At 39.0% G+C, this 24,403-nt stretch overlaps 1 protein-coding gene across 3 annotated transcripts; it reads left to right on the top strand.

Moving 5' to 3' along the window:
* Nucleotides 1–504: 504 nt before the first annotated feature.
* Nucleotides 505–20,598, top strand: Cnih1 (cornichon family member 1). Of its 3 annotated transcripts, none has more exons than XM_090345117.1 (6): nt 505–669; nt 9,693–9,761; nt 9,995–10,042; nt 14,645–14,757; nt 17,687–17,830; nt 19,694–20,598. In XM_090345117.1, the coding sequence occupies exons 1-6, from the start codon at nt 589–591 to the stop codon at nt 19,719–19,721; spliced, it is 483 nt and encodes a 160-aa protein (XP_090201243.1). In that variant the 5' UTR covers nt 505–588; the 3' UTR covers nt 19,722–20,598. The 3 variants fall into 3 exon arrangements, with proteins under 3 accessions (XP_090201243.1, XP_090201244.1, XP_090201245.1); XM_090345119.1 differs by lacking the exon at nt 505–669 and adding an exon at nt 2,528–2,617; XM_090345118.1 differs by lacking the exon at nt 9,995–10,042 and having other exon boundaries at nt 509–669.
* Nucleotides 20,599–24,403: the final 3,805 nt, after the last annotated feature.

Genomic DNA, 24,403 nt, shown 5'->3' with positions numbered 1-24,403 from the left:
ATCATCTCTTGTGTCTTTGCTCATTTGGAACCATTTGTGTGTGTAGATTCCATCTTTTCTTTGCCTGGATGATTACTGTTCACTTAAGCCCGGCGTCAGGAAACTTCTACTCCAAGAATCCTGCCCTGAATGAATCCTCTCTTTTTTTTTTTTACCTTCATAACATCTCACAGAAGTCCGTTTACTGGGTTCTAATACCATCAATTATTTAGTTGTTCATTTCTTGCACTACCCTAAGTTCTTCCAACGATAGTATTTTTTTTTTTTTACTATTGTATCTCAAGGCAGACCACGGTATCTGGGAGGAAAAAAAAGGTACGCATTCAAAAAAAAATGTGTGTCCAAAGAACCAAGGAGAGATAGTGAAAGACAAATCAATCAACCCTTGCAGGCAACATAAGATCAACGCAGCCTCTGGTCGGCAGAGGGCGCTCGCGCGGCTGCACTGGTGCGCAGGCGCGCCGGGAGGGCGCGGGCGCCACCGCGGCGGCGGCGGCGGCGGCCGAGGGAAGTGAATGGTCTTACCCAGAGGGCCGCGCGGCGCCTTTCTCCGCTGGCACCGGCGCGCCTGCCAGCTCCTCCCTGGCCATGGCGTTCACGTTCGCGGCCTTCTGTTACATGCTGGCGCTGCTGCTCACCGCGGCGCTCATCTTCTTCGCCATCTGGCACGTGAGTAGCGGAGGCCGGGAGGAGGGCGAGGCGGCGGCGCAGCGTTCTAGTGGCTCCCGGGCCGCGGTCAGCGCCGCGCGAGGGCCCCGGAGGTCGGCGAGCCGGGGGATGCGGCGGGGCGGTGCGGGCCGCGGAGGGTACGTGGGCCGCGCGGCCCCGGATGGCGGAGGGCGGTGCCGGCCGTCGGGAAGCCCACGGGGTGGGGGCGCCGACGCGTCCCCCTCGCAGGCCGGAGATGGACAGGCCCTGCTGGCGCGGCGCTGGGCCCGCGCGGACCCTCGGCCGCCCCGCATCCGGGGACTGGACCGAGCGGGGCGACGTCCTCAGCGTGAAGTGCCCGGATTTTGTTTTAACTCACTGCTGATGGACCTGGCAGGTCTGTACCGAGCTGGCTCCCGTGGACATGAAGTTAGAACACCCGTGTCGGGTGGATCTCCGGCTCTCTCTCAGTAGCGGGGGTGCTTTTCAAGTAGAGGCACCGTTTTGCTTCCCCCCTCTCGAGATTCCTGTCTTCCTGGTGAACTTTGGTGCAGGTTGGGTCGATGACTTACCGGGTTGGCCGCCTCCCTTTTGAGTTCACTCCCCCAGCACCATGGCCTGACCGCGGTGGGAGTTTCCCAAGAGGCAGGTCAGGCCGAGACACCTCTGCAGTCTGCATGCAGTTAACACGGGGGGGTTAATTTGCTTTTTGAAAATTCCTAGAAACCTTAGGGCAGTTGGATTTCCGCGGAGGATTGGAGCACATCCACATCCTTACTTTCACGAGCCCTGTGAGGACCAAGTCGTGAGTTCCCCGTGGGGGTTATTTCTGCAAGAGGGAGTTGGGTTTTTTTGTTTTTTTGTTTTTGTTTTTTTTTTTTTTAACAAAAAGTTTTCTGTTTCTCTAGTCCAAAGTAAGAAGCCGCTCCCTCCGGAAATCAGTGTTCGTACAAAATTTATCTCGTGTTTGCAGCTGACTTCCCCTTTTTCAGTACCTTAGGGAATCTTGATGTTTGCTCTGGTGCGATTTTTTTTATTTTTATTTTTTGCCAATCCTCCTGGGGTTTGAGCTCAGGGCCTGAGCACTGTCCTTGGACTTTCTCAGGGCTAGAGCCCTATCACTTGAGCCTCAGCACCACTTCCAGCTTTTTTCTATGTATGTAGTACCGAGGAATCGAAACCAGGTCTTAGTGCATGCTAGGCAAGCACTCTACCACTAGGCCAAACTCCTGGCCCTCTGGTGTGAATTTAAGTCAGATTTTATTATGACCATAACTGATTTCTATTTCTGCTGTTTCTCCTTCCCTCCTTCCTTCCTTCCTTCCTTCCTTCCTTCCTTCCTTCCTTCCTTCCTCCTCCTCCTTCTTCTTCCTCCTCCTTCTTCCTCTTCTTCCTCTTCCTCCTCCTCCTCCCTCCTCCTCCTCCCTCCCTCCTCTTCCTCCTCCTCTCTCCCTCCTCCTCCCTCCCTCCTCCTCCCTCCCTCCTCCCTCCCTCCTCCCTCCCTCCTCCTTCTCTTCCTCTTCCCCCTCCTCCCCTCCCTCCCCCCTCCCTCCCTCCCTTCCTCCTCCTCCTCCTCCTCCTTCTTTTTTTTTTTTTTTTTTTTTTTTGCCAAATCTGGGCTTAAGCGCAGAGCCTGAGCACTGTCCTTGGACTTTCTCAAGGTTAAACCCCTACCACTTGAGCCACAGCACCACTTCCAGCTTTTTCTGTGTATGTGGTACCAAGGAATCAAACCCAGGTCTTCGTGCATGCTAGGCAAGCCTCTACCACTAGGCCAAACTCTGGCCCTCTGCCTTTTCTTCTTAACGTGTATTTGTAACGTGAAAGGATTTCATTAAGTAGTTGCCTTTTTTCCTTTTTTAAAATGACAGACGATCATTACATGGACCAAGCTGCCCTTAACACTATGTAGCCCAAACTGGTTTCCAGCTTGTGATCCCTGCCTCTTCTCTGAATGCTGAGATTACAGGTGTGCACCATTACTTCCACCACTGGTACCTGTGAGACTTAGAAATGATTAAATGGCAGCAGTATCATTTGCAAAAGAAAGTGTCAAAAGTAGAGTGCAGTCACAAATCCAGTCCCTTTTGTTGAATACAGAATGTTTGTACATATTTTGTTTTATTTATTTTTATACTTATTTTAGAATCTACAAGTTTGAAAAGTGAAGAAGGCTCAGTGTAGGCTGTTCACTGCATCAGAAATAACTGCTGCCTCAAAATACTTATTAGTAGGAACCAAAATCTTGAAGAACATCTTAGGCACTTTGGTGGGAGAATAATAAAAAAGAGAATGTGGGATGTAGACTAGCTTTACCTCTTAAGCTCTAATGCAATGCATATGTCTTGTTCCTTTCTGTAGGTTGGCTGTAAGTCTATTTCTGCTTGGTGGATGATGTTCTTTCTTTGTGGGTGCTAGAAAATCCTAGGAGAGAGTTGTGGGGTGGATTTCTTTTCACATTTTACACCTTAAACCATATATTTGAAGTAAGGAATACTTGCCTTGCACTTTAAAAAAACATATAATTTAGTTTCAGCTTTGAAAGGCACATCCCTGGATGGAATTTTCATCTTTTAAAAATTATTTTGTAGGGGCCGGGAGTTTGGCCTAGTGGTTAAAGTGCTTGCCTAGCATGCACGAGGACCCAGGTTCGATTCCTCGGTACCACATACATAGAAAAAAAAAAAGCCAGAAGTGGTGCTAAGGCTCAAGTGGAAGAGCTCTAGCCTTGAGAAAGTCCAAGGACAATGCTCAGGCCCTGAGTTCAAGCCCAGGACTGGCAAAAAAAAAAATTTTGTGCCAGTAGTGGGGCTTGACTTCAGGGTCTTGCTTTCATTAACTTACTCACTCAAGGCTGATGCTCTACAGCTTAAGCCACCCCTCCACTCCTAGGAATTGAGAACGTCTGTGCTCCTATTGGAATATCTTAATTCAGAAAGTTTCTTCAGAGCCAGGAGTTTGGCTTAGTGGTAGAGTGCTTGCCTAGCATGCACGAAGATCCTGGTTCGATTCCTCTGTACCATATACATAGAAAAAGCCAGAAGTGGTCCTGTGGCTCAAGTGGTAGAACTCTAGCCTTGAGAAAGCCCAGCCATAGTGCTCAGACCCTGAGTTCAAGCCCTAGGACTGGCAAAAAAAAAAAAAAAAAAGTTATTGCATCCTTTGGAAAAAGTGTAAACATGTAATTTTCTATAGTTGATAGGTCTTTCACAAGGCTGATTTAAAAATTTTAAGTTACAAATTCTTCAAATGCTGTTTGTATGTTGTTATATTGTGCTTTTCATCGGTGATGGTGTTAACTGTCAATTTAGTGTTAACCATGCAGTGAATACTCTGGGCAAAGCAGAGTTGGAAGCAAAACTAAAAATGCAGAAGTTGTTCCTTTAAGGCTTTTATTGAATTTGGGAGGATCACGAATTCTGTGAGTCTTAGGGATGTCTGTGTTACTGTTTGCACATTTCTGTGGAGAGTTTTGTGAAAGGTTATGTTCAGCTGTACAGAGATGAAGAAAAGTAAGAACTTTCTCAGAAGAGTTTTGAAGACTCTAGCTTGGAACACTCCAATAGAAACACATTCAGCAACTTTCTGAAAAGTCCCTTTGAAGCTTCTTGAAAGAAGTCATCTAATCCCAAAAGTCAGTTTTAAAGAAGTTTTGTTTTCATTTTGCTGTTGTGTTGAGACATCTTATAATCAAGTAATTATATTTAGAAGAGTTTGGGTCTGGATCTTAACCTTTTTATGTTGTTTATTCTTTTTTTTTTTTTTTTTTTTTTTTTTGCCAGCCTTGGGCTTGAGCTCAGGGCCTGAGCGCTGTCCTTGGATTTTCTCAAGGCTAGAGCTCTACCACTTGAGCCTCAGCACCACTTCTGGCTTTTTTGTATGTATGTGGTACCAAGGAATCGAACCTGGGTCTTCATGCATGCTAGGCAAGCACTTTAACCACTAGGCCAAACTCCAGGCCCTGTTGTTTATTCTTTTGTCCTATTTATTTATTTATTTTTATTGTCAGGATAATGTATAGAGGGGTTACAGTTACATTTGCCAGATAGTAGATGCATTACTTCTCACACATTGGTACCCCCTGTCAGGTTTTTGTTCCCAGTTTCCTCCCCCTGCCCTCCCAATCATCTTGGTTTTCCCCCTGTTCCCTTTCCTATTTCAAATAAACGTATATACAATATACCTGGTAACAAAGTCAGGTATAGTAATAATATGAGATTAACCATAAGGGCAAAAAAAGAGGAGAGAAATACATAATATATTAAGAATAACAATCACACAAGATAAAGCTCTTGTTTCTATATCCTGGAGTTCATTTCATTTAGTCTCATCCTATGTGACCTACCTGTTTCAGCTATTGTGGTCCTCTGCTAGGAGAGTCTTAGATGTGTACTAATTATTACAAATGAGGGAAACCACTGAACCTATGTTCCTTTGGGTCTGGCTCACTTCACTTAATATAATTTTTTTCCCCAAGTCTTTCCATTTCCTTATTTAGTAGCGTTGATCTTAAACTTTTATTACTAAAATACACAGTGAAGGTCACATCTGACTAATGATATTTGTGACTAACCAGAAATTATTTTCTTTTAATTACATATTTATACCATTATCATTTGTATTAGAAGTCATTGGCAAAGAAAAATCCATTTGAATAATTAAACTGCTTTTTAAGAATTCTACAAGACTTTTAAAGATGAATTAATACCTATGCTCTTGAAACTCTTCTGAGAAATAGAAGCAGAAGGAGCCATACCAAACTCATTTTATGAAGCTAATGTTAGACTTATCTCCAAACCAGGGAAAGACCCAACAAAAAATAGAACTACAGACCTATCTCTACTGAACACAGACGCAAAGCTCCTCAATAAAATACTAGCCAACAGAATCCAGAAACAAATTTTAAAAATTATACAGTACAGTCAAGTAGGCCTGGTTTAACATTTGCAAATCAATTATGTAATACATCATATCAACAGAGCTAAGGATAAGAATCATATGATAATTTTTCTGGATGCCGAGAAGGCATTTGACAAAATACAACATCCATTCATGTTGAAGCACTAGAAAAAATAGGTATAGGAAGTGCCTTCCTTAAAATAATTAAAGCCGTGTATGACAAAATTACAGCCAGTATACTAAATGGAGAACAACTAGAACCATTTACCTTAAAATGAGGAACTAGACAGGGCTGCCCACTCTCTCCACTTCTCTTCAGTATAGTGTTGGAACCCTTAGCCAGAGCAATAAGGCAAGAGAAGGACATCAAAGGGATCCACATAGGGAAAGAAGAAATTAAACTATCCCTATTCGCAGATAACATGATCCTGATCCTGTATCTGAACGGCCCAATAAACTCCACTCCCAAATCCTAGAAATAATAAACCACTTTAACAAAGTGGCAGGATACAAAATTAACCTGCAAAAATCAGTAGCCTTTCTGCATGCCAACAATACGCAAACTGAAGGCGAAATCAAGAAAATGATCCCATTTGCAAGAGCCCCAAAAGAATAAAATATTTAGGAATTAACCAAAAATGTCAAGGAATTATAGAAGCCTAATGAAAGAAATTGAAGAGGATGCCAGGAAATTGAAAGACATCCCATGCTCATGGGTGCGGAGAACCAATATAGTGAAAATGGCCATATTGCCAAAATTGATATACAAATTCAATGCAATCCTTATCAAGATCCCAAGGACATTCTTTACTGAAATAGAAGATGTAATCCAAAGATTCATATGGAACAAAAGACCTAGAATAGCCAAAACAATTGTAGTCAAAAAGAGCAACGCGGGCAGTATGACAATACCAGACTTCAAACTCTACTATAGAGCCATAATAACAAAACAGCATGGTATTGGCACCAAAATAGACCAGAAGATCAATGGAACAGAATAGAAGATCCAGAAATAAAGCCACATAACTATAGTCAACTTGTATTTAACAAAGGAGCCAAAGATATACAGTTGAACAAACACAGCCTATTCAATTATTGGTGCTGGCAAAACTAGGCAGTCACATGCACAAAACTAAAAATTGATCCTAGCCTTTCACCATGCACAAGCATTAACTCAAGATGGATCAAAGATCTCAATATCAGACTTAAAACCTTGAAATTGTTACATGATAGAGTTGGAGAGACACTGGAACTCATAGGCACAGGCAAAAACTTCCTGAACTGAATCCCAGAGTCACAGCAGATTGGAGAGAGACTCAACAAATGGGACTACCCAAAAATGAAGTTTCTGCACAGATAAAAGCATAGCTACTAAAGTAGAAAGACAGCCAACCAACTGGGAAAAGATATTTACCAATCATACATCAGACAACTGCTTAATATCCAGTATCTGCAGGGAACTCAAGAAACTAATCCCCCCCCCCAAATCCAACAAAGCAATCACTAAATGGGCAAGGGAACTAAAGAGAGACATCAAAAGAAGTTAAAATGGCAGAAAAACCTGAGAAAGTGCTCATCACTCATGGTCATAAAGGAAATGCAAATAAAAACAACTAAGATACCATATTACTCCAATTAGAATGGCCAATATTCTGAACAAAGACAATGACAGATGCTGGCTGGTTTGTGGAGAAAGAGGAACCCTGCTGCACTGCTGGTGAGAATGGAAACAAGTTCAACCACTCTGGAAAATAGACCTTCCCTACGATCCTGCCATACCACTCCTGGGCATCTACCCTGGGTATCATAACCCAGGATATGATAAGGACACCTGCTGAGCTATTTTCATCTGCACTATTCACAGTAGCCAAGTGATGGAAACAACCCAGATGCCCTACTGAAGATGAATGGATACAAAAAATGTGAGACATATATGTATATGTATATGGAATTCTGCAAAGCCAACAGACTAGATAAAATAATAGCGTTCGCTGGTAAGTGGATGAATCTAGAGTGAATCATGTTGAGTGAGATAAGTCAAGACCAAAGGAACAAAAGGCGCATGGTATCCTTAATATGTGGATGTTAGATCCAAACAGTACAAGAACAATGACTGAACATTTGGGTACCCAGTGTTATAGACATAGTCTTGGAGATATAAACATAACTACATAGACATAAAAATCTATGATGGGTTATATACTCTATAGACATAATTTTTTATTACATAGATATCTATGACATAAAAATCCTGTTTAATTTTAATTATGTTTTAAAACCTAAGTGCCAGTGATTGTATATAGAGATTCCCTTCTTGAATACTTATTTGTTAAACATGACATTTGAAATATGATTTAAAAATCAATGTTAATAAATTCTTTAAAAAAATAAGTAGCCTAGTGTGTAATTTTTCTTTTACTTTTTTATCCCCTTTCATTCTTTTTTTTTTTTTTTTTTTTTTTTTTGCCAGTTGTGGGCTTGAACTCAGGGCCCGAGCATTGTCCTTGGACTTTCCTCAAGGCTAGTGCTCTAACACTTGAGCCACAGCACCACTTCCAGCTTTTTCCTATGTATGGTACTGAGTAATCGAACCCGGGTCTTCGTGCATGCTAGGCAAGCACTCTACCACTAGGCCAAACTCCTAGCCCCCCTTTCATTTCACACCAAGTTGTGTGTAGTATATACAGTGAAAAATCTTTGCTGTTTTGGAGACATTTTCATTTTATTTGTTTGATTAATATATTACATTGATTATTTTTTTTAATGCAATCTTTTTTTTTTTTTTTTGGCCAATCCTGAGGCTTGACCTCAGGTCCAGGTACTGTCCTTGGGCTTTCTCAAGGTTAGCATGCTCTACCACTTGAGCCACAGTACCACTTTTGACTTTTTCTGTGTATGTGGTACCCAGGAATCGAACCCAGGGCTTCATGCATGTTAGGCAAGCACTCTACCCGTGGGCCACATTCCTGGCCCCACATTGATGAATTTTATAAAACTCCAAAAATTAAAAGCTTGTCTCTATGAAACTAAAAGCTTTAACAGGGAAATATTAAAGCCAAAAATACTAGATTCTACTGATCACTGATAAAATTGAGTAACACTGTGTCAGATTTAAAGACATGCCTTAATCCACCTGGGAAAGGCAGGTTAGGTTCTGTATTTCTGGATGACCAGTGGCAGTAATTAAAACAGCTCTCCCATAAACCTGCAGTTAATAAAACAGTGATGTGTAGTCCTTTTTCATTTACTAAATTTTGACTTGGCAGTTTTGTATAGGGTTATGAAGATCCTTTATGTCAAAATCATATTCTTCTAGAGCATGGTCAAAACCATCCTTAGAAATTATTTGGGAAACAAATGGGAAGAAACTGAATTGAGTTTACTTGATATCCTCAGCATAGGGGCATATGGAGATCATTAAAAGTGGTCTTGCTGGGCCAGGAGTTTGGCCTAGTGGTAGAGTGCTTGCCTATCATGCACAAAGACCCGGGTTTGATTCCTTGGTACCATATACTTAGAAAAAGCCAGAAGTGGTGCTGAGGCTCAAGTGGTTCTAGCCTTGGGAAAAATCCAAGGATAGTCCTCAGGCGCTGAGCTTAAGCCCAGGACTGGCAAAAAAAAAAAAAAAAAAAAAAAAAAAGTGGTCTTGCTTTGTGAAACCTACAGAGTCCAATGAGGTAGGCAAACCTGTGCATAAATATTGTAGTCCATTGTGGAATTGCCATGTTGGCAGGGTTATGAGCATGGATATGTAGACAAGAATGTACTCCTGTTTGTGCCCAAAGGAGTGAAATCAAACAGAGGAGTCAGCATAGGAAGAGGGGTGTTAGGATAAGGAGAAAGTTGGATCAATATTGTGTAGGTGAGCAAAAGCTCATTTCAAGTAGAGAAAATAAACTTGAATAGATGCATTGAAGATATTGATAATGAAAAAAAATGCAGTGGTATCGTCATTTTAGTAATGACATAAAAATATGTTCAGTTCTTTAAACCTGATTTCTGCCACTTTTCCTATTTAGCATATTTGAGTTTTTGGTACTTGTAATGCTTAGAACATTTTACTTTATTCACTTTGACACTGAGGCAAATTTGTTGCTGTTTTGAGTTAAGGTGAATGGTACTAAACTGTGTTACTTTTATTTTAGATTATAGCGTTTGATGAACTGAAGACTGATTACAAGAATCCTATAGACCAGTGTAATACCCTGAATCCTGTAAGTTACAATATAGGATTTACCTTTAGATTTTAACATGTATATGCTTTTAATTTGAAATGGCCACTTTTCTCAGTACTATGATATATCTATCCTTTGAAGTAGGCAGAATTTTTTAAAAATATTTTTTCTTGTCATGCTTGACTATTCTGACTGTTATTAATCTACTGGTGATCTTGTCAGCTGTCATACTAACATTCTTCCAATCTGCTTTTTACATTGTCGGGCCAAAGACAGTTGAAAAGGTCAAAAAGATTAAAAGAGTCAAAATTGCACTAAAGGTGTGTACTGCATTTTAGTTTAATGTTTTAATGCTTTGTTCATTTCATGGGGAGGGTTAGGGCATTTGTATTTGTACTGTTCTGTTCAGTCTGCTCGCTCATGCCTGTTGAGGTTTATGGTTTCATAAAACTTCATATTTTTTGCAATTGTTTGCTTGCTGACCCAGTCAAGTAGGGAAAGCTGTTAAATGCTTTTGCAGTTTTTTAATGTTATAGCCGTAGGCACGTTCCTCTTATTTGGTGAATAAATAATTATTTTAATAGAGGGTGAGATTATTTTGGGGGCTGGTGCAAATAGAATCATGAGGCAGTTTGCAAATAGAATCTGTAGTATAAACTCACTGCTATCCCACCTAGTATTATCTGGTTATGTGTGTTCTGGAAGAAATTAGTTCAGTCTTTTCAGCTGATGTTTAGCAGAATCTTTTAGGTAGATAGATCTGTTCTTGGGCTGTCAAATAGCACTTACAGTAATGCAGTTATTTGTAGACAACAATTTGTAAGAAAGTAGTGAGTATGCATCCAAGTGATAGAAGACTAATTAATCTTTAAACATCATTTAACAAGGAATAGAATTTGTTTAGAGAGTTTTGTAAAAGTAATTCACTTACATGCTAGTGAATCTTACTTTGTAAAGCATCTATAAAGTCAGTTTTTTACTTGGTCATTGTTTCCTTAAATGTGAAGAATGATGGAATAGATTTTTTTTGTGTTTGGAGACTTGTTAAAGTAAGACAATATAAATAGAGTTAAAAATTTTAATTTGTTAGCTGTTTCCCTGATACTAGGAAACAAAACATGAGAAGATAGACCTGTCTTCTGGTTAGAAAGTTATAACTGTAAAAACATCTTTAGTAATTGACATTTTTACCAAGAAATCATGATGAAATTTCAACTCGTTTTTATTAATAGTATTTATGCTCTTTGACTTTCCACTTAAGTAATCAAATGCTGATGAGAGAAATAATTGAAATTAGATGAGCAATTTTCTGTGCCAGGCTCTGGCCTACAAAGACCTTTCCCTGGATCTTTTCCTTCACTTCTTATGGTAGGTATATTATTATTCTCTAGGATGCAGCAGTTAAATGAGTTACATTGTAAGGCTGAAGCACTTTGAAGTTAGAGAGGGGAATTTTGTCCTAGACAGCCTGGTTGCTGAAGCTTAAGCACATGTGTTTTACTAATTTACGGTAACTTAAGAGAGACTAACTCCATTTTAATGTAGTGACTTTGGGGAAGATTTTGTCACCAAGAAAAGGCATGTGCTTGGGACATCTTGATGCTATAGTAGGTTGAAAGGAGGGTTTTTGTTTGTTTGTTTTTTAATAGTAGTACAAGTTACATTTAGGATAGGATGCCAAGAATTGGCTGAACAGCAGTGCATCTGACAGTTTTCCCTATAGAAATTTGTTTTGACAATTCTGCCAAAGTATGGGGGAAGACAAATAATGTTTCAAATTGTGAACTATAACAATAATATTATTTTGCATGTGTAAGTATTATCATTCCTGCCATATTTGCATGCGATATTTTGTTTCTGGATACTAGTTTGTATGTGATCTTCGGTTTCTGTTGTTATTTTTTTACTTATGGTGAAATTTCATCAATGAAGAATGATTGAAAAGGACTGAGTTTATGAGAGATACATTATGGTATTTCTGGACTGATTGAGGAGAAGGCAGGGAGTGTGAGTGAAATTTGTTTATATTAGAGTTGGGAGAGTTGAAGGCTATCTTTAAATGAACACTGGTATTAAAGAATATTGGGTAAGAGTTATGGGGTTATGTTAATTTTTGAATCATCTCAGTCTGCAAGAAAATTTAATTTGTAAAGGGCTGAAAAAAGTCTGGATTTAAAAGAAATATTTTCTAATTAAATTAATATTGCAAAAGCAATTCATTCATTGATTCATTTATTTATTTTTGGTACCTAAACACTGTCTCTTAGTATTTAAACAAATTTATTTAAAAATTATTGGGGTAATGTATAAAGGGGTTACAGTTACATTTGCCAGATAGTAAGTACATTACTTCTCATACATTGATAGCCCTCCTCATGTTTTGTCCCCATTTCCCCTCATGTTTTGTCCCCCTCCCAATCCTCTTGTTTTCCCCCTTTTCCTTTCCTGTTTCAAATAATCAAATAAACATAGATACAATATACCAGGTAACAAAGTCAGATACAGTAGCAATATGAGATTAACCAAAGGGCAAAGCTGTTTTTGGTCAAAGCTGGCCAGCTTTGCTACACTTCTGGCTTTTGGTGATTAATTGAAGATGTATTTTATGGACCTTTCTGCTTGGACTGGCTTCAAGCCAGGAATCCTCATATCTCAGCCTCCTGAGTAGCTAGGATTACAGGCATGAATACAAGAGCATTGGCATTTGAATACAAGAATACAAGAGCAATTCCGGTTGAAAACTCAGGTATGTTTTTCTTGATGTGTTCTTGTGGTAATCATTGAGTTTCAAAGATGTCTTGTAGACAGTTTCTTTTTGAAAGAATTTTGATCTTAAATAGATTCTGGCTTAAGCTTTTATTTACTTACAAGTTTACAAGTTTACATACCTAATTCAGAATTCTATCTTTGTTACTCATTCTATTTGCCAAAAATACCTGGTTTGTAGCATTGAGTACTGGTTGGTTTTTCGGGGATTTAATTTGAAATAGTATTCATTGAAAAATTGAGTCTAGGGCTAGAGGTGTATTGCAGTAATAGAGTGTTTGCTTGCTTTGTCTGTTTTGGATTCTGTTTCGTTTCCTTCCTTCCTCCCTCCCCCTTTCTTCCTTTCCTTCCTTCCCTTCCCTTCCCTTCCCTTCCCTTCCCCTTCCTTCTTCCCTCCCCCCTCCCCCTTCCCTCCCTCTCTCTCTCTCTCTCTCTTTCTTCTTTCTTCTTTCTTCTTTTTCTGTCAGTCATGGGGCTTGAACTCTGGGCCTAGATGCTGTCCCTGAGCTCTTCAGCTCAAGGATACCCACCCTATCACTTGAGCCACAGCACCACTCCTGGTTTAATTGGAGATAAGAGTCTCATGTCTCTAGTGCCCTGGTTGGCTTTGAACCTCAACCTCAGATCTCAGCCTCCTGAGTAGCTAGGATTACAGGTGTGAGCCACTGTACCCAGCTTGGATTCTGTTTCTTGGAGGGGGAAAAATCACTCCATGGCTTTCAATTGGGAAAGAATTCAGAAATCATAAAACTTTGCTTCATTCAGTGTGGAGCATAATTATATTACTTCCATAGCTGTGGATTCCTTTGAGGAAAGGTATGATAACATTGATTTTGTTATAAAACCATTTGGGCTTTGCAGCTTAAATTAGAAGGTTTGCAGCTAGAACTTGTGGGTTTTTTTTTTTTTTCCTCTCCCAGTCCTAGGGCTTGAATTCAGGGCCTGGGCACTGTCGTTGGGTTTTTCTCAAGGCTAGAACCCTACCCCTTGAGCCATAGCATCACTTCTGGCTTTTTGTATGTATGTGGTACCAAGGACCCTGGTCTTCATGCATGCTAGGCAAGCACTCCACCACTACTGGCCTGGGGCTAGAACTTGTAACAAAAGGTTTTGATTTTTTTATTTGCTATTTTATTTTATTCTTTTCAGTTGTGGGGTTTAAACTAAGGGCCTGGACACTGCCCCTAAGCTCTTTTTCTTGTGCCATAGCATCACTTCCAGTTTTCTGGTTGTTAATTGGAGATAAGAGTCTCATAGACTTTCCTGAGTGGCTAGGAGTACAGATGTGAGCCACCAGTGCCTGGCTTGCTGTTTTAATTAATGAAACCATTAGGCTGAAATATTTGGGAGGAAGAGGATGTAAAAACACTGTACTAAATCATCTTCATTTTGTAAAATGCATTTTACTTGAGTTAAATTTTTTTACTTCCTATTACCATCAAAGTTTGTTTTCTTTTTGGGTTCAGAAGTTTTGTTCATCTTTTTGACTTTCATTGACAAGGAGATGTAAAAGAATGGATAAACTATGTGAGAATGAGAACTCAGGAACCTGGGAAATTCTTAGTTTATGATTAAGAACTCAGTCTTTTCCCTCTTACACTGCAGAAAGCACATCATCTGCCTTTGGTAGACTAGTGTTCTTCCCTTAGCTGTGCTGAGATTATTGGCTGGATGGCTTCCATTGAAAAGTTACTGTTGTGATAATGTGATGTGATTTGCTAAATATTGTATCTGTGTAGCATTTCTGATTTTTGTTAAAAGTTTAAAGACACGAATGTATAAGCTTCAAAACAGGAGTTTATTTCTGTGTGTTTTTCTTTTACCATGTTGCATGTGATAAAGTATGTCATTGTTACTGTATTATTGGAGAGTGTAAATAAAAGTATTCCAACTGATTAATAAGGAACTGTATAATTTTGATGGTAACTTTGTATAATTTAAATTATTGCTTTAAGAAATTGAATTTTAAATGTTAAGTCCTCTTTTTTTAGTGCAAGCTATAGCCTTTTTATTCAATGTACTTGTAATATTGATTTTGGTAAAAAGCTGAATATGAAAGTAAAGCTTTGTAGCATCTTTCATTTCTAAGAAAACCAAGTGAGCAGTTGACTTTCCTGCTAAGACTTTTCAATAATGTGCTTGTATTTTTCTTCCAGCTTGTACTTCCAGAGTACCTCATCCATGCTTTCTTCTGTGTCATGTTTCTTTGTGCAGCAGAGTGGCTCACACTGGGTCTCAATATGCCTCTCTTGGCCTATCATATTTGGAGGTAATATTGATACATAAAAAAATAAATATTTTAATTTTACTATTTTAACATGGTTATCTTATGGTACTCACCTTAATGAAGATTGCCAGTTTGTTAGCATTTACTTTTAAAAACTCAGGAGATGAACAAATAACTCTCAGTAAACTCTTTGAAGCTTTATTTCTTAAAAGAGATTTTTTTTAAAAAGATACAATTTCACAATAACATGTGAAATTCTAAATTTTACAACTTAATGGATTTTTATATATGTGTATACTTGTAAAATCATCACAAAGGTCAAGATACATAGCATTTCAGCCCCTAAAAACTTCTCTTGTGGCCTTATCTCAAATAGCTTAATTTTGTGCATATGTATTGTCTCCATGTTTATGTATTATCTCCATAATTAATTAATTAATTTGCCAGTCCTGGGGCTTGAACTCAGGGCCTGGGCACTGTTCTTGGACACCTTTTGCTCAAGGCTAGTGCCCTGCCACTTGAGTCACAGAACTACTTCTGGCTTTTTTGAGTATGTGATACTGAAGAGACAAACCCAGGGCTCCATTCATGCTAGGTGAGCATTCTACCACTAGGCTATGCTCCTGGCCTCTATGTTTATTATATACATAAAAAAAAGTTTCACGGGGTGCTGTTGCTCATGCCTATAATCCTAGCTTTTGGGGAGGCTGAGATCTGAGGATCCAGGTTCAAAGCCACACTGGGCACAAAAGGACCTGAGACTCTTATCTCCAATTAACCTTTAGAAAACAGGAAGTAGGGTTTGGCTCAAGGGATAGGGTGGTAGCCTTGAGCTGAAGAGCTTAGGGACAGCGCCCAGGCCCAGAGTTCAACCCCTACAACTGACACAAAAAAAATTCCCCCTTTCCTATATGAGCCATAGCTCTGCTTCTGTTTTTGTTGTTGTTGTTGTTGTTGTTGTTAACTAGAGATAAGAGTCTCATGAATGGATCAACAAGATGTGGTATTTGTACACAATGGAATTCTATGCTAGTGTCACCCCATTTGTAAGGAAATGGAAAGACTTAAAAAAAATCATATTAAGTGAAGTAAGCCAGATTCAAAGGAATATAGGCTAAATGGTTTCCCTCATTTGTCATAATCAGTAGAAACCTTGGGCTCTCCTAGTAGAGATTTACAATAGAGCAAAACCTATATGCATAAGGCTACATAGTATGACGCTAGATGAAAGGACCTACATGATATAGAAATAAAAGCCATATAATGACTGATTTTTGTCCTTAATGTACTATGCTATCTCTCATCTCTTTTGCTGTTCCTTGGTTATCTCATATTGTTACAGTATTTTACCTTGTTATCTGATATATTGTATATATATATATGCTTATTTGGTTATTTGAAATCAGATAGGGAAGGGGGGAAAACAGATGAGGGGCGGGGTGGGGGAAGGGAAATGGGGACCAAAACATGAGAAAGGGTATCAATGTTTGTGAAGTAATGCACCTTCTGTCTGGTGAATATAATGTAACCCTTCTATTAATTACAATAAAAAATATATGAAAAAAGTGTCATGGACTTTCCAGTTTGAAGATAGTTTGATCTTTGGGCCAGGAGTGTGATCTAGTTTTAGAGTGCTTACCTAGCATGTGCAAAAGCCTTTGGTTCCATTCTTTGGTACCACATACTAGAAAAAGCCAGAAGTGGTGCTGTGCTCTAGTGGTAGAGCTCTAGCCTTGAGAAAGCCCAAGGACAGTGTTCAGGCCCTTATTTTAAGCCCAAGGACTGGCAGAAAAGAAAATAAATAAAGGAAACACCTGATTTCTTTAATTTCCTTTTTTTTTTTCCCCTTCCTTTTTCTTTTTGGCCTATCCTGGGGCTTGAACTCTGGGCCTAGACGCTGTCCTTGACCTTTTGTGCTCAAAGCTGGCATTCAACCACTTGAGTCATATTCCATTTCCAGTTTATTAATGATTAATTGGAGATAAAAGTCTCATTGACTTTTCTGCCTGGGCTGGTTTTAAATCCTCAGATCTCAGTCTCCTTAGTACCCAGGATTACAGTAGGTAGATTACGAGTACCACCTAGTGCCTTGCCCAATTTCCTTTTTTTTTTTTTTGCCAGTCCAGGGGACTGAACTCAGGGCCTGAGCACTGTCCTTGGGCTTTTCTCAAGGCTAGAGCTCTACCACTTGAGCCACAGCAACACTTCTGGCTTTTCTATGTATGTGGTACTGAGGAATCGAACTTGGGTCTTCGTGCATGCTAGACAAGCACTCCACCACTAGGCCAAACTCTCGGCCCCTGATTGCCTTTTTAGTTACTGTTTTTCTTAGATTTCAGAAAATGCAGGAACCAAATGTGATGTATAGCTATATTAGTTTTGAGGGTTTCAGGTTCTAAAATTAATAGGATAAAAGGAAAGAATTCTACCTGTAAATAAATAAATGTATGTATGAATGAGTATGAATGTGTTAGATGTAGTTTTTTTGCATGTATGAACTAGAACAATGAAACTTGTTAATTTTTTTTTTTTTTTTGCCAGTCCTGGGGACCGAACTCAGGGCCTGAGCGCTGTCCTTTGGGCTTTCTCAAGGCTAGAGCTCTACTGCTTGAGCCATAGCACCATTTTTAGTTTTTTTCTATGTATGTGGTACTGAGAAATTGAACCTGGGTCTTCATGCATGCTAGGCAAGCACTCTACCACTAGGCCAAACTCCCGGCCCTGTTAAAATTGTTTTAAGGAAGGGAGAAAGAGTGATAGAGATGAGGTTGATTGGAATATACTATATGCATGTGGAAATGTTGCAATATAGTCCCCTTCCGGGCCCCCCCCCACTAATGGTAATAAAAAGTAAGTTTGCATCCCTATCTGAATCATCTCATTGTACCAAATGTTTGAGAAGGAAAAACCCTCTTTCTGTCATAAAGATTTGCTGTATTCTTTAATAGCTAACAGACTATGTTTGTTCCAGATACATGAGTAGACCAGTGATGAGTGGACCAGGACTTTATGACCCTACAACCATCATGAATGCAGATATTCTAGCATACTGTCAGAAAGAAGGATGGTGCAAATTAGCTTTCTACCTTCTAGCATTTTTTTACTACCTATATGGGTAAGTTAAAAAATAAAGCAAAAATGTGCTTTCACTTTGCTGCCTGAGGCATTAGGCCTCATGGTCTTAACACCTTTAAGTCCACAAGAAGAATTACTTAGTGTTTTGAGTTGTGGCACTGTGCACTCAGGCAGTACCTGGCATACTATCAGTTGTTTGGATAGAGGGTGTTACTTCCTGAGTTTGCAGACCTACTCAGTTTTTCTCCATGGCAGTGATATTAAGTCTGTGTGAGTTTGCAAACCATGTTTGTGTTTATCTTCAGAGTCTGTCCAGAGGTTTTATTTAAGGTTTTCCTTACTGTGCTTTTTAAACCTTTTCTTTTCTGGTTTGCTTGTTCTGAATGTGATAATATGGAGAGCTGGTTGATATTACAAGTGTGGTAGAGTTACAGATCTTTCAGTACTGATGGACTTCTCTCATTGTTCTAGATTGGTTTTTTTTTAGATTTGGTGCTGTTGACATTCTTTACTATGTGACTGTTGTGTAGCTTGCCAGACATTGAGAAGCACTCTACCCTTTACTTCTCATATTCTCTATCCCCAGTTGTGCCACATTTATTTTTAGATGTTGTCAGATGCCCCCTGTCGGGCAAAAGTTCTGTCATTGAGAAGCACTGGTGTAGATCCCTACTAAACACAGTCAAATAAAAGGACACTTGTTAAGTGTGGAGCTAGAATTTTACTGGCAAGAGTTTTTCTTCATTTTAAAATATTTTTAAAAGGAAAGCTGTATAAGATGGAATCATTGAAGTAATTCAACTTCTGTTAAACATTTTTTTAGAGGGTTTAAGTGAAATAGGTACTATAAGGGACTACATAGTTTCTGTATGGTGAAATTCCATGTATCATTCTAATTCCTGTTGGTTTTCACTTTTGAAGTTTTTAAACAAATATCTACAATAATGCTGGCATATAATAGATAGTTAAAACATATTGGGGGGAAAAAGGGCAAACGAATGTAAAGTTGGAAGTGTGGAGATATTTAACAGGTATGGTAAAATGGAGACATTTGCTATTATGAGGCTTTCTATTTCCATTTAGAGATATAGATATAGGCCTTTCCCACACCACTGTTTGTGTGTGGTTTCCCTCAGTATCTGTAGGCCTAAATCAAATGCTGGCTTTTTTTTTTTTGCCAGTCCTAGGGTTTAAACTCAGGGCATGGGCGCTGTCCCTGAACTTGTTTTGCTCAAGTGCTCAAGCCTAGCACTCTATCACTTGAGCCACAGTGCCACTTGAGGCTTTTCTGTTTTGTGGTACTGAGGAACTGAACACAGAGCTTCATGCATTCTAGGCAAGCACTCTACCACAAAGCCATATTCCTAGCCTGTTTGTACAGTTTTTAGCCTGTTCTTGAAAGGGAAAAGTTCTAAGTAGGAGAATGAAACCATTCTTCAGTTGATCATCCCCTTCTAAGAAATGGGAATGACAATACCTGCCTCCTAGGACTGCCTGCTAGGAGGATTAAATGTGGTAATGCAGGTGAAGGACCCAAGGGCCTGGCACAAAGTGAGTTCTCCAGAGAAGTTCTCTCTATTATTAGATACAGCTCGAGAGTGGTGTTTTAGATTGCTTCTCTAAGCTCTGGGTCCCTATTAAGCTTTCAGCTGTGCTGTTCTACTTGCTAAAATTGGAAAGGAAATAGAAGACAACTTTAGCCCATGCACTAAGCCAAGTCTGGTGTTGGGCAAAAGTCCATAAATGCAAATGTAAAGTCTCTCTGTGAACTTGTCACTCGTATTTTCGTTGATGCTATATTACCACATATACTAGTTTGCCATATTCAGAAGGCTCAACTTTTTGTGCTCTTTGTTTTTATAATTAGGAATGTTTGAATTAACAGCTTCTCTTTTCTTTTCAGCATGATCTATGTTTTGGTGAGCTCTTAGAACAACACACAGAAGAAATGGTCCAGTTAAGTGCATGCAAAAAGCCACCAAACGAAGGGATTCTACCCAGCAAGATCCTGTTTCCAAGAGTAGCCTATGGAAGTGATGTTTCTTTAAAAAGTGACTCCTTATTTTTTAAATGTTTCCACATTTTTTGCTTGTGGAAAGACTGTTTTCATATGTTATACTTGGATAAAGAATTTAAATGGAATTACGTATAAATTAATATAAAATGATTACCTCTGGTATTGACAGGTTTGAACTTGCACTTCTTAAGGAACAGCCACAATCCTCCAAATGATTGCATTAATTACTGATGGTCCTTAGTCTATTGGAACCTTTCGTTTATAGGAACTTGTAGGGCTTATTTGGTTTTATTGAGATGCCATCTGATAATAAATTAGCTGTAGATATCAGGTGCTTCTGATGAGCTGAAAAGGTGTATCTGACTTGTGGAAAACTATATAGTTTTCCTCATTATCGTGTAGATGATTTCATATGGATACATTTACAAAAATAAGAATTGGGTTTTTTTTCCCCTTTGACTTGAATATTATCCCTGTATATTGCATGAATGAGAGATTTTCCATATTTTCACCAGAATACTATACTTGCTTTAATTCTTAAGCATAAGTGAACATGATATAGAAATACATATGAATTACTTGTGAAGAATGCATTTAAAGCTATTTTAAATGTGTTTTTATTTGTAAGATTACTTGTTAAGATACTGGTTATATTATACTTACTGTTCTAATGGTGGTAAAGGTATTCTTAAGAATTTGCAAGTACTTTAGGTTTTCAAAGTGAATGAAAGAGAATTGTATAACCATCTTGCTGTTCCTTTAGTGCAATACAATAAAACACTCAGAAATTATGATTCATTTTCAGTGCATTGTTTCAAAGATTACACATTGCTATTTCTTACTTGCTTATCCAATAACAAAAAACATATTACTGTCCTTTTAAAAGTAGAGTCTTAGCTGGTCATGGTGGCTCACACCTGCAATCCTAGCTACTCAGGAGGTTGAGCTCTGAGGATCCAGGTTCAAAGCCAGCCTGGGCACTAAAGACCATGAGACTCTTATCTCCAATTGATAACCAGAAAACGGAAAGTGGGGCTGTGGCTCAAGAGTAGGGTGGTAGCATTGAGCTGAAGAGCTTTGGGAAACACCCAGGCCTAGGGGTAGGGCGATAGCCTTGCACTGGAGAGCTCAGTCACAGCGCCCAGGCCCAGAGTTCAAACCCCATGACCAGAAAACAAACAAAAAGTCTCTTATAATTTTTGTTTAAAAGTACCCTGATAGGATCTGAAGTGGCCATCTATAATCTGTGTTACCGAATGAGAAGAATTTTTACTGTTGGTACAGCAGCATTTCTCTTATATCAAAGGTGATTGTGGCACTGGAAATGTTTTCAGCTTTTTCTTTTTGATTAAGGTAAAGTGACTGGTAATTTGAGTTTCTACTGTTGTTTGTGAGGCAGTCAAATTATGGCTTGTGTGTTTTGTAAGTGTTCTTGTGCGTTATTTAGATGAGGAATTCAAGGCAATTGAAAGCCTAACTTGCTAGATGTTTCTTTAACAAAGAAGAAAACCAATATAAATTCATGTAGTGATTCAAGGGAATTTATAGATGCATTTGTAGGGGTCTTGCTCTAAGAAGTTCTTGTATTACTTCTCTACTAGTGAAAAAATGCTTTGGGATGATGTTTCCATACATTAGCAGGGCGAAAGGTTACTCTAGGTATTTGGTAACTAGGATGAATATATTTAAGAGGAAATTATAGAACCCAAGGAGGAGGAATAGCTGAGGCATTTCACAAGGAAGACCTGTAATTTATAGTCTGGGGACACCTATAGAGAACTGACTGTTCTTCAGATTAGGCAGTAAATTATTTATTGAGCATTTGCTAGGCAGTCGGTTTCTATCCTATCTCTTAGCATCACTACCACTGTTGATCATGACAGACCTGGTCATGCCTGCAGTCCAGATTGATTTCCTAGGGCTGTTGTTTTTGTATTACTGTTCTCTCATAGAAGACAGACTCTGATTTTCAACAGCCATTTTACTAATGTATTCTAGAATTTCCCCCAGGTTTAGTGCCAAGTTTATGGATTGGAAGCCACACTCTCATGTTTCCAAAATTGGATGTAGTCCTCAGCTCATTCCTCCCAGATTGACAGTGATGTACATCCATCTCACTTGTAGATTATTAGCTCCTAGTTATGTTATTAGATTGAGTAGCTAAATATGTTCATTCCGATTCATTTTGCCTTTTCAGTGCTCTGTGAAATTAGGTAAGTTACCAAAATAAAGCAGAAAACTTTCATGTGACAATATGCCATAGTGAATTTAACCTGTTCCCTACATTAGTGTATTTGGTGTGACCCTAGTGTTTTGTTACTCCTGAAAGTTAAGCTGAGGCATAGTTAGCTTGGTTAGCCACAGTCAACTTTTTCAGTTTATGTCACATACTCACATTGCACAGTGGATAGCTGTTTAAGCACATTTTTATTTTTTTCCTTTTTATAATACTTTTGATATTATGTACTTAATTTTATCTACCTGTTTTCTAGATCTCAAAAACCATTTCTCCATTTTGTGCTACTTTATCTGGTATAACTCTGCAGTTTTGTCTATACTGACAACTATAGAGACTCCTGAATTAAAATCTTAGATAATAATGCCTGCTTAGTAGTTATTGACTAATGATATCATGGCAGTGAGTCCTTTGAGTACCTATGAGATGGAGGAGTAGAAACCATTAAGTGCTGTTCTGAAATGACACCTGATGGTTTTCGTAGTAGTTAACTGGTACTCCTTACTTCTCATCCTAGATTAAGGGAGAGTTTAGTCCTGGACTACCGACAAGTAGCTAATTCCTTTGAAATTTGAACTCTTTTTCATGGGAAGGAGAAGTAATAGGAGATGACTAGATCATCTTTGTCTTATATGAGGATTAGTAAGCAAAGCTTCATCCAGTACACCTGGAAGAGCTAAGTCCGTCAATCAGTTTCAGATGCCTGGGAATGATCCGATGTATAGCTGTCATACAGCTCTTCTGTATTCCTCACATCTATATATTTTGAAGATATGTCTAATGCATAAATAAAACTACTTTGAAACTTGAGAAGGTCTCCGGGAATGGTGCAAGTGGTAAGAGTAGGCCCTGAGTTCTATCCCTCCCCTTCCCCTAAAAAAGGCCGGCAAAATGTTTTCCTTGATATAACTTATCTCCAATTATGTGTTCGTGGAATGCTTTTGCCATGGAGCAACCGATGATTTTTGTGTATCTCTTCTCCACTTTAGGGATCAACTTTTGATTTGAGTTGTGAATGTATAATATTCTAGCAAACCAAATAATGGTCAGTATTAAAAAGTACACATTCCAGGGGCCGGGAGTTTGGCCTAGTGGTAGAGTGCTTGCCTAGCATGCACGAAGACCTAGGTTCGATTCCTCGGTACCACATACATAGAAAAAAGCTAGAAGTGGTGCTGAGGCTCAAGTGGTAGAGCTCTAGCCTTGAGAAAGTCCAAGGACAGTGCTCAGGCCCTGAGCTCAAGCCCAGGACTGGCAAAAAAAAAAAAAAAAAAGTACACATTCCATTACTTGTCATGTATCCGCATATACACATCTCTCAGTCAATGTGTAACTGTTGGTCAGAAATTTTGATGACAAAAATATTCTAAAATAGAACTCATTTTAGAGGGAATGGAAAAATAACAATCCCTTGACTAGCATTTGAAACTACGTTAATCTCCAACACTATTTAGCTGTTTTGCTCAAACCAGTCATTGATCTACAGTTGGACCAGCAGCTGTTGTGTCTGCCTCTAGTACTGTAGCTTAGGAAACAGTTCTGAAGACTCCAGAGTGAGGCTAAGAGGAAAGTGTCAATGTTGACCAGCTTTCTTGAAACAATTTTAAATTGACTCACGTTCAGAGTTCTAAAGCTAAGTGTCTAAAATGAATAAGTGCCGCTCGTTTGGTTTGCATTGGGAAATAGTACCAACCATGTAGGGTGCTCGGTCTGGGGTTGGAGAGTGTTTTGTTCTGCAACCATCTTAACACACGTTGGAGAAGATCTAGCGTCTTGATACTTGCATTTGATATGCCCATTTTGTGTTGTATAATGCTTTTCCTAAGTATTTCAGTTTCTTTGGTTATCATGTTAATGTATACTGGAGAAGAAATATGGACTAATGGCTAAGTAAATCCAACACTGCTAAGAGAAACGTAAAACGCAGTTTGCTATCTTTGCCCGTGGTTTGTTAAAATCTAAGCTTGATGGTGCTGTTCAACTGTCCAAAGAAGATGCATTTAAGTAGTCCTTATTTCTTAGAGCTTGCTTATTTTGCTGTTTGTATATTTAATAAAAATAATCTCAAGTATTTCCTTGTGTAGTTTATGGTAATGGTTCAATCACTGTGTTGATTTCAAATGCAGCTAACTCTGGCTGGTATATGACCAGGCTCTAGATTTTCTTTCTGCCAGCCCCAGGCCCAGCCCCACTGTTAGATGTCACAGGTAAGCAGAGGAAGTACATTTCATAGAATTACATGTTATTAAATGTAACAACAAGTTTATTTCAGCGGTAATACCCTAGTGTTCTCTGATATGGAATTACTGATGTTTTCCTATGTACTTGATATTAACTATTTAGTGAAATGTTTTGGATCT

The sequence above is a fragment of the Megascapheus bottae genome, chromosome 14, assembly GCF_031878675.1.
Source record: "Megascapheus bottae isolate mThoBot1 chromosome 14, mThoBot2.hap1, whole genome shotgun sequence".
NCBI lineage: Eukaryota > Metazoa > Chordata > Mammalia > Rodentia > Geomyidae > Megascapheus > Megascapheus bottae.
The sequence above is the reverse complement of the archived record's forward strand: the minus strand, read 5'-3'. Positions and strand labels throughout refer to the sequence as shown.